The 12,065-nt window shown below is 41.6% G+C and overlaps 1 protein-coding gene across 13 annotated transcripts in view; it reads left to right on the top strand.

Annotated features, from left to right (window-relative positions):
• The window catches only part of R3HDM1 (R3H domain containing 1), a 127,876-nt gene that overhangs the window by 108,298 nt on the left and 7,513 nt on the right, over positions 1-12,065 (top strand). For 10 of the 13 annotated variants that reach the window (XM_051849608.2, XM_070071005.1, XM_051849604.2 and 7 more), the window contains 2 exons: positions 1,451-1,623; positions 7,618-7,762. In XM_051849608.2, the coding sequence (XP_051705568.2) occupies positions 1,451-1,623; positions 7,618-7,762 (318 nt within the window). Of the gene's footprint in view, positions 1-1,450; positions 1,624-6,838; positions 6,938-7,617; positions 7,763-7,855; positions 7,890-12,065 lie in introns of all 13 variants that reach the window. The other 3 variants (XR_011387308.1, XR_007920687.2, XR_011387309.1) reach the window with 2 other exon arrangements.

The raw sequence follows: 12,065 nt of genomic DNA, 5'->3' as shown, positions 1-12,065 counted from the left end.
CTTCCGCGGGGGAGCGGCACACCGCCGGCCAGCTCTCTTGGGGGCTGCTCAGGTGTTCCTTCAGATAGATGTTCCTGGTGCATGTTGTCTCTCTCCTCCTTTATAGTCCTTTTCCACCAATCCCAACTCTGCTACCCACACGCCAAGTACGCTGCTCTCCTCCAATCAGGAGCAGGATCAGCTCCTGGAGGTCATCACTCAAGTTGGCAAGAGGCAGCTGTGTAGAAGCTGTTTCCTCCTCTCCCAGCGCCATATTGTGGGAGAGCAGATGCATAGAATAAGTCTTAATTCCAGTAACTTAGTCTAGTCCGAGTTGCTCCCAGTTGCTCCCCACAGGTACTTATCCTGGTCTCCCATGCGGGTGCAGGGCCCAAGCACTTGGGCCATCCTCCACTGCACTCCCTGGCCACAGCAGAGAGCTGGCCTGGAAGAGGGGCAACCGGGACAGAATCTGGTGCCCCGACCAGGACTAGAACCTGGTGTGCCGGCGCCGCAAGGCGGAGGATTAGCCTAGTGAGCCGCAGCGCCGGCCTCTCCCAGTCTTTAAGATTGTTTGTTCTTCCACTCTGCCATAGCCTCTTAAACTAACCTCTACCCTCACACTGTGTTTTATTGTAATGATTTGTTGATATGTATAAGTTCTTGAAAAACAGGTAAACAATAAATAACTAATAGTGACTCTGACCCAAATGGGCCACATTGACTGAGGACGGCCTTGAGATATCTCTTAAGCAGTCAGCTCTCCAATAGTCGGCCTAGCAGTCAAATTGGTTCCATTTCTAAGGAACTGAAACCATCTTTATGGTTACTATAGTACCTACTGTTGCCCTGGGGGTAGAGGATTGGATCCTGCCTACACAGCTGTGGTTAGTGTCAGTGAAGTTTGTGGCTGGTACTAGTATTGCTGCAGTACCAGCATGTGAGAAATGAATGAGGTCACAGGATAGGTACATTAGTCTGCTTATCTCTGCTGTACAGTTAGCAAAGTGCCTTTCTGTATATACAAGGGCACTTTAGAAAATTCATGGAAAATGGAATTAACAGTGTGTGTTTTCCATGAAATTTTTGAAGACTCCTGCAGGGATGTGGAGTGTCCAGCCTTCGGGCTATATAAGTTCTGCAAAATCATTAGTCTGGCCCTGCAAAACCACAGGCAAGCCTCAAAATTCAATTACTCTGTAGTGGGCTAATTTATCAAGTTTGGTAATTTTGTGTGTCTTACAAATGATGTTATAAATACCCAAGTGAACCTTGACCCCACTCCTATCTTACAGAGTCCTCACAACTCTATAAATCAGAGAGATCTTCCTGGCCTCTTTTTCCCGATGAGAAAATAATAAAAGAAGTAGAATTGTAAAATTTTGTTTAGAAATGTGGAATTGTTGTTATTGTATTGTTCAGCCAGTAACTACAGTACGCTGATTACACTGTCCTTTATTCTGATTTTCAGCTGTGCCACCACCACCACCTGGTGGAGGAATGGTAATGATGCAGCTCAGTGTACCAAACAATCCACAATCTCGTGCCCACTCACCCCCACAGTGGAAACAGAACAAATATTACTGTGATCACCAGAGGGGACAGAAGTGCGTGGAATTTAGCAATGTAGACAGTATTGTCCAGGTAAGATCCTTTTAATCATTATCATTTTGAAAATTTACATTTTTTATACTTAAGGCTTACTCAATTTGAAATCCTCTGAAGCAGATTATTATTATTATTATTATTATTATTTTTGACAGACAGAGTGGACAGTGAGAGAGAGAGACAGAGAGATAGGTCTTCCTTTGCCGTTGGTTCACCCTCCAATGGCTGCCGCAGCCGGCGCGCTGCAGCCGGCCCACTGCGCTGACCCAAAGCCAGGAGCCAGCTGCCTCTCCTGGTCTCCCATGAGGGTACAGGGCCGAAGCACTTGGGCCATCCTCCACTGCACTCCCGGGCCATAGCAGAGAGCAGGCCTGGAAGAGGGACAACCAGGACAGAATCCGGCACCCTGATCGGGACTAGAACCCAGTGTGCCGGCCCCGCAAGGCGGAGGATTAGCCTATTGAGCCATGGCACCGGCCAGCAGATTATTATTTTAAAAGTGAATATTCTCCATATCTACACAATTTACTTTAATATTTAAATATTATTTGCCAACTCCTGCATATTCAAAAAATTTTTACTTATTTTTAAAAGTCAAAAAATAAAGTGGATCTAAAACTTTGTAAAGAAAACAAATCAAGCATTGTTCTATTTTTACTGTATGAACTATATTTTAGTGTAACCAAATAGCTGATAAGAGAACATTCTTCATTATAGAAGAATTGTGGCCTTGTGGCATAGCAGATAAAGAAAGCCACCTGCAATGCCAGCATCCCAAAAGGGCACCCATTATATCCCAGCTGCTCCACTTCCAATCCAGCTTCCTGCTAATGATCTGGGAAGCACAACAGAAGATGGCCCAAGTGCTTGGCCCCCTTCCACCCACGTGGCAGCCCCAGATGAAACTTCTGGCTCCTAGTTGTTGCTGCCATTTGGGGAATGAAGCAGCAGATGCAAGATCTCTCTCTCTATCTCTGTAACTCTGACTTTCAAATAAATAAATCTTTAAAAAGTATAAGTTCAGTTAATAAATGCAGAAGCAATGGCAAACTCAGAAAAGTCAACATTTGGGAACAGTGTAAAAGTGATAACGAGAAATCATCAGCAGAACATTAGGTACAAAAATATGGGGAATGTTAAAATAAAAGGATGAGATGACACAGAACCCATTGAGCAGTTATAACATGAAAATGTTTGATCAAGCTTTTTTTTTCCTTTGCCTCCTAATGTGATGCAGAACGAAGCACATAACATCACTCCTGATGTACTCTGCTCTTATCCAAAAAATTGAACCTGCAGACAGATGTTTGGTCTGAGTGTTACACAGTGTATCAGAGTGCCTAGGTTTGATCCCTGGCTTCACTGCTGTCTCAACTTCCTGTGAATGAGCACTGTGGGAGGCAGCAGTGATGGCTCAAGTAATGAGGTCCTTGCTGCTTACATAGGAAACCTGTATTGAGTTTTCATATCTCAGCTTTGGCTTCAGCCAGCAGCATCTGGGGAGTGAACTAATGGATGGGGCTCTCACTCTTTCTCTCTGGTTCTCTTTCAAATAAATGTTCTTGAATTTAATCAAGCCTTTATGTCTGCTAATTTATTGGAATTATAGGAAGAAAAAGGACAGATTACATGATACCAAGAATATATTTTACTAGACATACACTGACCTTGTTTCTTTAACAAATAAATGGCATTTTTAAATGAAAATTTGTTTTATTATAGATTAAAAGATTCATGAAGTAAAATAATCAGATGCAATATGTACATCTTGTTTAGATACTATATAGTCAAAAGATGTTTTTGAGCAAAGATAGGTTAATTTTAATAATTGCTAATTTTTCAGTTTTTTTTTAAGAATTCTTATCGGGCCGGCGCCGTGGCTCAATAGGCTAATCCTCCACCTTGCGGCGCCGGCACACCGGGTTCTAGTCCCGGTTGGGGCGCCGGATTCTGTCCCGGTTGCCCCTCTTCCAGGCCAGCTCTCTGCTATGGCCAGGGAGTGCAGTGGAGGATGGCCCAGGTGCTTGGGCCCTGCACCCCATGGGAGACCAGGAAAAGCACCTGGCTCCTGGCTCCTGCCAGGATCAGCGCGGTGCGCCGGCTGCAGCGGCGGCCATTGGAGGGTGAACCAGCGGCAAAGGAAGACCTTTCTCTCTCTGTCTCTCTCTCTCACTGTCCACTCTGCCTTTCAAAAAAAAAAAAAAAAAAAAAAAAAAAAAGAATTCTTATCTATTAGATAGAAATATTTATAATACCAAATGTTGTAAAGGAAATGCTGTGATATCTGAGATTTGCTTTTATTACCTCAGGAAAAAACAAAGCAGAGGCAATCACAATTAAAATTGGATGAGGGGGGCCCAAAGAGGTTCACTATACTTTTCTATCTACACTTTTATATCCTTGAAATTTTACACTGCTAGGTATTTAGGCTAGCAATTTAGATGCTTGTGACCCATATCAGAGTGCCTGAATTTGATTCCTCCCTGATTCCAGCGTCCTTCTAATGCCAACCCTGGTAATGACTCAGGTGGTTGAATCCCTGCCACCCACATGTGCAGCCTGGATTAAATTCCCAGTTTGTGACTTCAGCCCTGAGTAGAGACTGTTGTTGGCATTTGAGGGATAAACCATATAATGGGAGCTCTCATGTCTCTCTTTTTCTCTGCCTCTCAGAGAACATTTCTTTTTTTTAACATAAAAGAAAACTTGATGGAATTAGGAGGTTTTTTTAAAGATTTATTTATTTATTTTAAAGGAAGAATTAGAGAAGAGCGAAACAGAGAGACAGATCTTCCATCTGCTGGTTCACTCCACAAATGGCTGATATCAGCTAGGGTTGGGCCAGGCCAGAGCCAGGAACTTCTTCTGGGTCTCCCATGTGGGTGCAGGGGCCCAAGGACTTGGGCCATCTTCCACTGCTTTCTCAGGCACATTAGCAGGGGATTGGATCAGAAGTGGAGCAGCCAGGACTTGGAACCATCGCCCATAGGGGAATACTGGCACTGCAGATTGTGATTTAACCCGCTGCACCACAGTTTCGACCTCCAAGTTTGTTTGTTTGTTTGTTTGTTTTAAGATGTTTAAGGTAAAATTAAAGGGAAAAAATGTTTCAATAAACATGACAAAATCATAACAAAGAAATGGGCATTAGCCTAGTTGTTAAGACATGGACATCCCACGTTGGAGTATGTGGCTCATTACCTAGCTCTGGTTCCTGAATCCATGTTCCTGCTAATTCAGTGACAGAGGCAACAATGATAGCTTAATAATTGAGTTCCTGGTTACTGGCTTCTGCCCAGCCTAGCCACAGCCCTTGCTGGCATTTGGAGAGTAAATCAGTGGATGGAAACTCTCTCCCTCTTTCTCTTTGGCTCTCGCGCTCTCTCTCACACACAAATTTCTTAAAGAATTAATCATATGTTATGTATATGTATATATATATATATTTATAAATATCATTTATAAATCAGTTCATAAACTGTAAATGACCATTAAAAACATAAGAATATAAAAATACTCTGTCTCTATAATTGGGAAAAGTTAAGAAAACTAATAATTTTGCAGTGTTGGCAAAGACAGCCATTTACAAGCTGTCTTGTACACTCTTGGTGGTAGCATAAATTGGTATAGTTCTTTTGGGGAATGCAGTTTGGTGACAGTTTTTCTTTTTGTTTGTTTTTTAATATAGAAGGTGCAAAACCTTTGATCCACAAATCTACTTCTGGAACTTTATCCAGTGAAAATTGTAGAATAAGCATTAAAACCAACTGTGCCAGGCATGTTTCTTTCCTCCCTGTTGTAACATTGAAAAATTGGAAACAGTCTCTTAGCAGTTTATCAATGAATAACTGATGAATAAATAAATTATTTTGACATTTAGGAAAATATCTTTAAGTATATCTACACAAAAGAGTGATATACACTGCTACCTAGATGGTAGTTTCTAAATGCCATTCTGCACTAAAACAAACCAGAGCTCCTCAGAAAACAATCATTGTGGTGATTGGTTCAGGAAATACAGGATGAATATAGATCATCATAGTGTTCCAGAAAGTAAAGAAGGACTTCAAGAATGATGGGGGATAGTGGAATTAGAAAATAACCACCAGGGGGCTGGCACTGTGGCATAGAAGGTTAAGCTGGTTCAAATCCCTGCTGCTCCACTTTCAATCCAGCTCCCTGCTGATGCACCTGGGAAAGCAGTGGAAAATGGCCCAAGTCCCTGGACTCCTGCACACACATGGAAACCTAGAAGAAGCTCTAGCCTCTGGCTTGGGCTTGGCTCAGCCCCATCTGTTGTGGCCATTTGGAGAGTGGACCAACAGGTGGAAGTCTCAATCTCTCTCCCTTGTCTCTCTCTTTCCTCTCTCTCCTTCTCTCTCTCTAACTCTGCCTTTCAAATAAGTAAGTAAATCTTATTTAAGGATTAAACAAAAAAAGGCAAGAAAATCACTACCAGGAAACTAAAAGACAGGAATCATCACTAGATCCTAAAACTGGTGTCTAAAATTTGATGCAAAGCAGGATATTTTGTAAAGTATCTCCCCACAAGATACTTAGAACTGCAAAGGAAAAAAGAGTAAGTTACAATGGAGAAACCTGGTAAACATCACCTTAACCAATGATTCATGCAAATGTCAACAGTACTGTGATGTCAGATAGACACAAATTATCTGATCTTCAGAAGTGCCAAATCATTAACAAGACTGGGACTTTTAGAATGAAGAATCATGACAACTAAATGCAGCCCCTGATTCTGGTCTAGATTTCATACACAAAGGGGAAATGTTTCTTTTCCTTTGCTTTAAAGGACCTTATGGAACACTTGGGAAAATTTTAATGAACTCTGTAGATTAGGTACCTATACTATATTATTAATTTTCTGGTTTGTTGATTCTACTATGAGTATGTAAGAATGATTTCTTGTTTTTAGAAGATAGATCAAATCATTTCAGGGTAAAGAGCTATGTGTGCAATTCACAATTTGAAAGAAATCATATGTATATATATACATATATATGTAAAGAAAAGAAATGTGATAAAACATTTTCATACTTTGGAAAATCTAGGGATTCTTTGTACTGTCTTTGCAATTATCCTCTTGCTATGAATTTTTTTTAAATTTTACTCATTTGTTTAAGAGAAAAAAGGAGCTCTCATCCACTAATTCACTACTCAAATGCCCACAACAGCCAGGGTTGGGCCAGGCTCAAACTGGGAACCAGGGACTCAATGCATGTTTTCCATGTAGGTGGCAGGAACCCAATTAACATGAGCCATCACCACTGCCTCCAGGTTCTGCATTAGCAGGAAGATGGAACCAGCAGCAGGAACCATGTATTGAACTCAGGTATTCCAATATGGGATGCAGCCATGTTAACCAGCATCTTAACCACTAGGCTAATACCCCCTAATGAAATTATTTAAAAATCAAATCTTGGGATAGACATTTATTGCAGAATAAAATGAGATAGATGCATATATTCTCTCATGTGGAGGTATCAAAATATTGCTAGCATACAAAAGCAAGTTTCAAAAATAGGTATATAAAATACAAAAAAAAAAGTACAAGGATGAAACTGACATCTTATTATTTTATTACTATTTGTAGCCCTTGTCTATATTCCTGTGGAACAGAGGTCTTTCTGTTTTTACTTGTTGAATATTATGGTTAGTGGTGAATTAAGCATGTGACTATAAAGTAAATTGAAATTCTGTTATTGTAAAAATTAAAGGGAAAAAAGGAGGAGGGAAGGAGGGAGACAGGAAGGGAAGTATGGTTATCTTAGAACTGTACCTATGAAATACATGAAATCTGTTTTCTTTATATTAATAACATTTTTTACAAGTGAGAAGTGTAGTCTGTTCCCTCTTCCATAAACAGAGGTAGAGATTACATATTTCTATAATGTTTTAATATTTAATTACACATGTATTTGCTATTCAGGAAGAAGAATTTTTGTCCAAAAGAAATTTGCAAAAAACCTGCCCCAGATGCTAACCCATTTTTGTGATGTATTGTGATTGCAGCACAGCCCTCAACTCAGTAGTCCCATAATTTCACCAGCTCAGTCGCCAGCACCAGCTCAGCTGTCCACCCTGAAGGCTGTCCGTCCCTCTGGACCACCACTTTCCATCATGCCCCAGTTTTCTAGAGCTTTTGTCCCTGGGCAAGGTAAGTGTACATGAAACCACCATAGCTTCAGGAATTTTTAAGACGTCCATTCTTAACTGCTTGGTAATTTATCTTGTTACTGCTACTTTTCAGTTTTCCACAAAACTACATTTTCACCTCTATTCAGGTATCTCTATTTATTACTATATACTCTCCTGACCTTAAGGTTTTGTTGTCACATTAATTGATTCAATAGTTATTTACATTAATTATTACATGGTAAAATAGCATTAACTTTAAGATAATGATAATAATACAGTTTTCTAATTGTTTCTATAGTTTTTTCCTATATTAGAGTAATATGTATCTTTTTTAAAGATTTATTTATTTATTTGAAAGGCAGAGTTATGGAGAGAGAGGAAGAGTCAGAAGAAGAGAGATCCTCCCTCCAATAGTTCACTCCCCAAAGGCCTGTAATGGCTATGGCTCGGCCAGAACAAAGCCAGGAATTTAGAGCCCCATTGATGTCTCCTGTTTGGGTTACAGGGTCCCAAGCATTTAAGCCATCTTTCACTGCTTTCCAGGCGCATTCACAGGGAGCTGGCTTGGAAGTGCAGCAGCTGGAATTCAAACCTGTGCTTATATGGAATGCTGCAGGCAGAGCTTTAACCTACTGCACCACAACACCAGCCCCTACAGTGATGTATTTCAAGAGTTAATTTAAAAATATATTCAACAAATTTCTATGGAGGACCTACCATATTGTGCTCCTCTTGTAGAAAGATGAGTAAGTCCTCATTCTCAATGACCTTCAGTCTACTTGGAGGAATACACATGCATTTGGATGATTATAAGCTAATATGGAAACCATTTTATATCTTGGAAATTATACTAAAGATAATGCAGACAAAATGGACATATTAAGGAGTTTGTCCTAGAGCTAAAAATTTCAGAAAATGTCCTTCACTGAGGAATGAATTTCATTATATACGTATGGGGAGTACTATGCAAATCTTTAAAACTTACATTTTAAAGACTCATTTGGAGGGGAAATACAGTGTGGTGAGTGATTTTAAATAACAAATTAGGGGGCTGGCGCTGTGGTGCAGCAGGTTAACACCCTGGCCTGAAGCACCGGCATCTCATATGGGTGCCGGTTCTAGTCCCAGCTGCTTCTCTTCCGATCCAGCTCTCTGCTATGGCCTGGGAAAGCAGTGGCGAATGGCCCAAGTCCGTGGGCCCCTGCACCCACATGGGAGACCCGGAAGAAGCTCCCGGCTCCTGGCTTCAGATTGGTGCAGCTCTGGCTGTTGCAGCCATCTGGGGAGTGAACCATCGGACAGAAGACCTCTCTCTCTCTCTGCCTCTCCTCTGTCTGTGTAACTCTTGACTTTCAAATGAATAAATAAATCTTTAAAAAAAATAACAAATTAGAGATGTACATTATGGTGCCACAGCTTAAGGTGCTGCTTGAGATGCCTGCATTTCATATCAGAGTGCCTGGTTCAAGTACAAACTACTCCATGCTTCCAGTCCAGCTTTCTACTAAGGCATCTGGGAGGCACTGGATGAGGCCCAAGTACTTGGGCTCCTGCTACCCATGTAGGAGATCCAGGTGGAGTTCCTGGCTCCTGGCTTCAGCTCGGCCCACCATAGTTTTTGCAGCCATTTGGGGAGTGAATTAATGGATGGGCTATCTTTATCACTCTGCCTTTTGAGCAAATAAATGTTTTAAAAAATGAAAAACAGATTACATGGACATTTCACAAAGGAATATACACATCCCCAATAAGCCCTTGAAAAACCATTCAGGAAATGAATATTAAAACCAGAATGAGGGGCCAATGCTATGGCTTAGTGGGTAAAGCCTCTGCCTGCGATGCCAGCATCCCATATGGGTGCCAATTTGAGTCCCGCTGCTCCACTTCTGATCCAGCTCTCTGCTATGGCCTGCAAAAGCAGTAGACGATAACCCAAGTTCTTGGGCCCCTGCACCCACGTAGGACACCCAGAAGAAGCTCCTGGCACCTGGCTTTAGATCTACCCAGCTCCAGCCATTGTGGCCATTTAGGGAGAGAGCTGGCAGGTAGAAGACCTCTCTCTCTCTCTCTCTCTCTTCGCCTCTCTGCTCTCTGTAACCGTGCCTTTCAAAAAAAAAAAAAAAAAAAAAAAAAAAACAGAATAAGATATTACTTTGTACCCACTAGAATGACTGTAAATCAAAAAGATTAACAATACCAAATGTTGGTGAAGAAATAGAATTCTCACACATTGGTGATAGGAGTATGAAATAATAAAACCACTTTGGGAAAAGGGTTGGCAGATTTCTTATAAAGTTTGTCATTGCCATACAACCCAGCAGTCTCACTTCTAGGTAGCTGAGAAATAGAAACCTGTCCACACAGACTTGCACAAGAATGTTTATAGAAACTTTTTTATATAGTCCAAACTGGATGTATTTCACATGTCCATCAGCAAGAGACTAAGGGAGTGGGGACAGCTCTGTGGTACAGCAGGTTACCCCAATGCCTGAAGCACCAGCATCCAATGTGGTCGCTGATTCAAGTCCTGGGCTGCTCTACTTTTGATCCAGCTCTCTGCTAATGGTCTGGGAAAAGTAGCAGATAGCCCAAATCCTTGGGCTCCTGCCACTCATGTGGAACACTCAGAAGTTCCAGGCTCCTGGCTTGCATCTGGCCCAGCCTGGCCATTGCAGCCGTTTGGGGAGTGAACCAGCAGATAGAAGCTCACTCTCTTGCTCTCTCTGTAACTCTGACATTCAAGTAAGTAAATAAATAAACATTCAAATAAATAAATAAATCTTAAAAAAAAAAATAGACTGGGGAAACAAGTGGAATACTACTTAGCAACAACAGTGAACCAAGCAAAGTGCTGACACACAATATGGGTGAAATCCCATGATTCTTATTAAGCGAAAAACAAGCCAGACACAAAAAGAATATATATTCCTTGATTCTAATTATGTAAAATCCAGCTACAGACAAATTTATCTGTCGTATTAGAAATCAGGCAGTGATGGGGATGAAATGTAGAATTGAGTGGAAAGGAGCTAGAGGGATCTCTTGGGAGATAGACATTTCCTTTTCTTTTTTGGATCATGGTTACATGGACTTTTTTTAATATTGTACATTTTAAAATTTTTTACTTAATTTATCTTTTTCATTATGTGTGAAAAGCAGACAGATTTTCCATCAACTGGTTCACTTCCCAAATGCTCAGAATAGCTAGAGCTGTGCCATGCCAAAGCCAGGAGCCAAGCTCTCAATCTGGGTGTCCCACATGGTACTTTAAGCCATCATCACCTGCTGCCTCCCAGGGTGCTCATAAGCAAGAGACCAGATCAGGAGCCTAGCTGGGACTTGAACCCAGTTCACTCCAGTATGGAATGCAGGTATCACAAACAGCATCTTTACCACTGCGCCAAATACTTGACCTGATTACATAAACTTATACAGTTATTAAAATTCATCAAATGCTGGCACCACGGCTCACTTGGCTAATCCTCCGCCTGCGGCACCGCCACCCCAGACTCTAGTCCGGTTGGGGCACCGGATTCTGTCCTGGTTGCTTCTCTTCCAGGCCAGCTCTCTGCTGTGGCCCAGGAGTGCAGTGGAGGATGGCCCAAGTCCTTGGGCCCTTCACCCGCATGGGAGACCAGGAGGAAGCACCTGGCTCCTGACTTCGAATCAGCGCAATGCACTGGCCGTAGCGGCCATTTGGGGGATGAACCAACGGAAAAAGGAAGACCTTTCTCTCTGTCTCTCTCTCTCTCTCTCTCTCTCACTGTCTAATTCTGCCTGTCCAAAAAAAAAAAAAAAAAAAAAAATTCATCGAAGTCAGTACTTAAAATGTGTTTCTTTCTGTGTTAATTATATATAAATTTTTTTAAAGATTTATTTATTTGAAGCAGAGTTACAGAGAGGTGGGGAGAGAGAGAGAGGTCTTCTATCCGCTGGTTCACTCCCCAAATGGCCACAACGGCTGGAGCTGGGCCAATCCGAAGCCAGGAGCTCCTCAGTCTCCCAAGTGGGTACAGGAGCCCAAGGACATGCGCCATCTTCCACTGCTTTCCCAGGCACACTAGCAGGGAGCCAATGGAAAGTAAAGAAGCTGGGACTAGAACCAGCACCCATATGGGGCACCACCACTGCAGGCAGCAGCTTTATCCACTATGCCACAGTGCCAGCCCCTCTGAATTTTTTTTGAGTTAAAAAATGCACACATGTGTGAGCATGTATATGTATGTGTATATACATACACACACACACACACATATATATATACACCAAATGTTAGAAGGGTTGGATTTACCATAATGATTTCTCTTTTCTCCATTATAACT

The sequence above is a fragment of the Oryctolagus cuniculus genome, chromosome 3 (genome assembly GCF_964237555.1).
Source record: "Oryctolagus cuniculus chromosome 3, mOryCun1.1, whole genome shotgun sequence".
NCBI lineage: Eukaryota > Metazoa > Chordata > Mammalia > Lagomorpha > Leporidae > Oryctolagus > Oryctolagus cuniculus.
The sequence above is the reverse complement of the archived record's forward strand: the minus strand, read 5'-3'. Positions and strand labels throughout refer to the sequence as shown.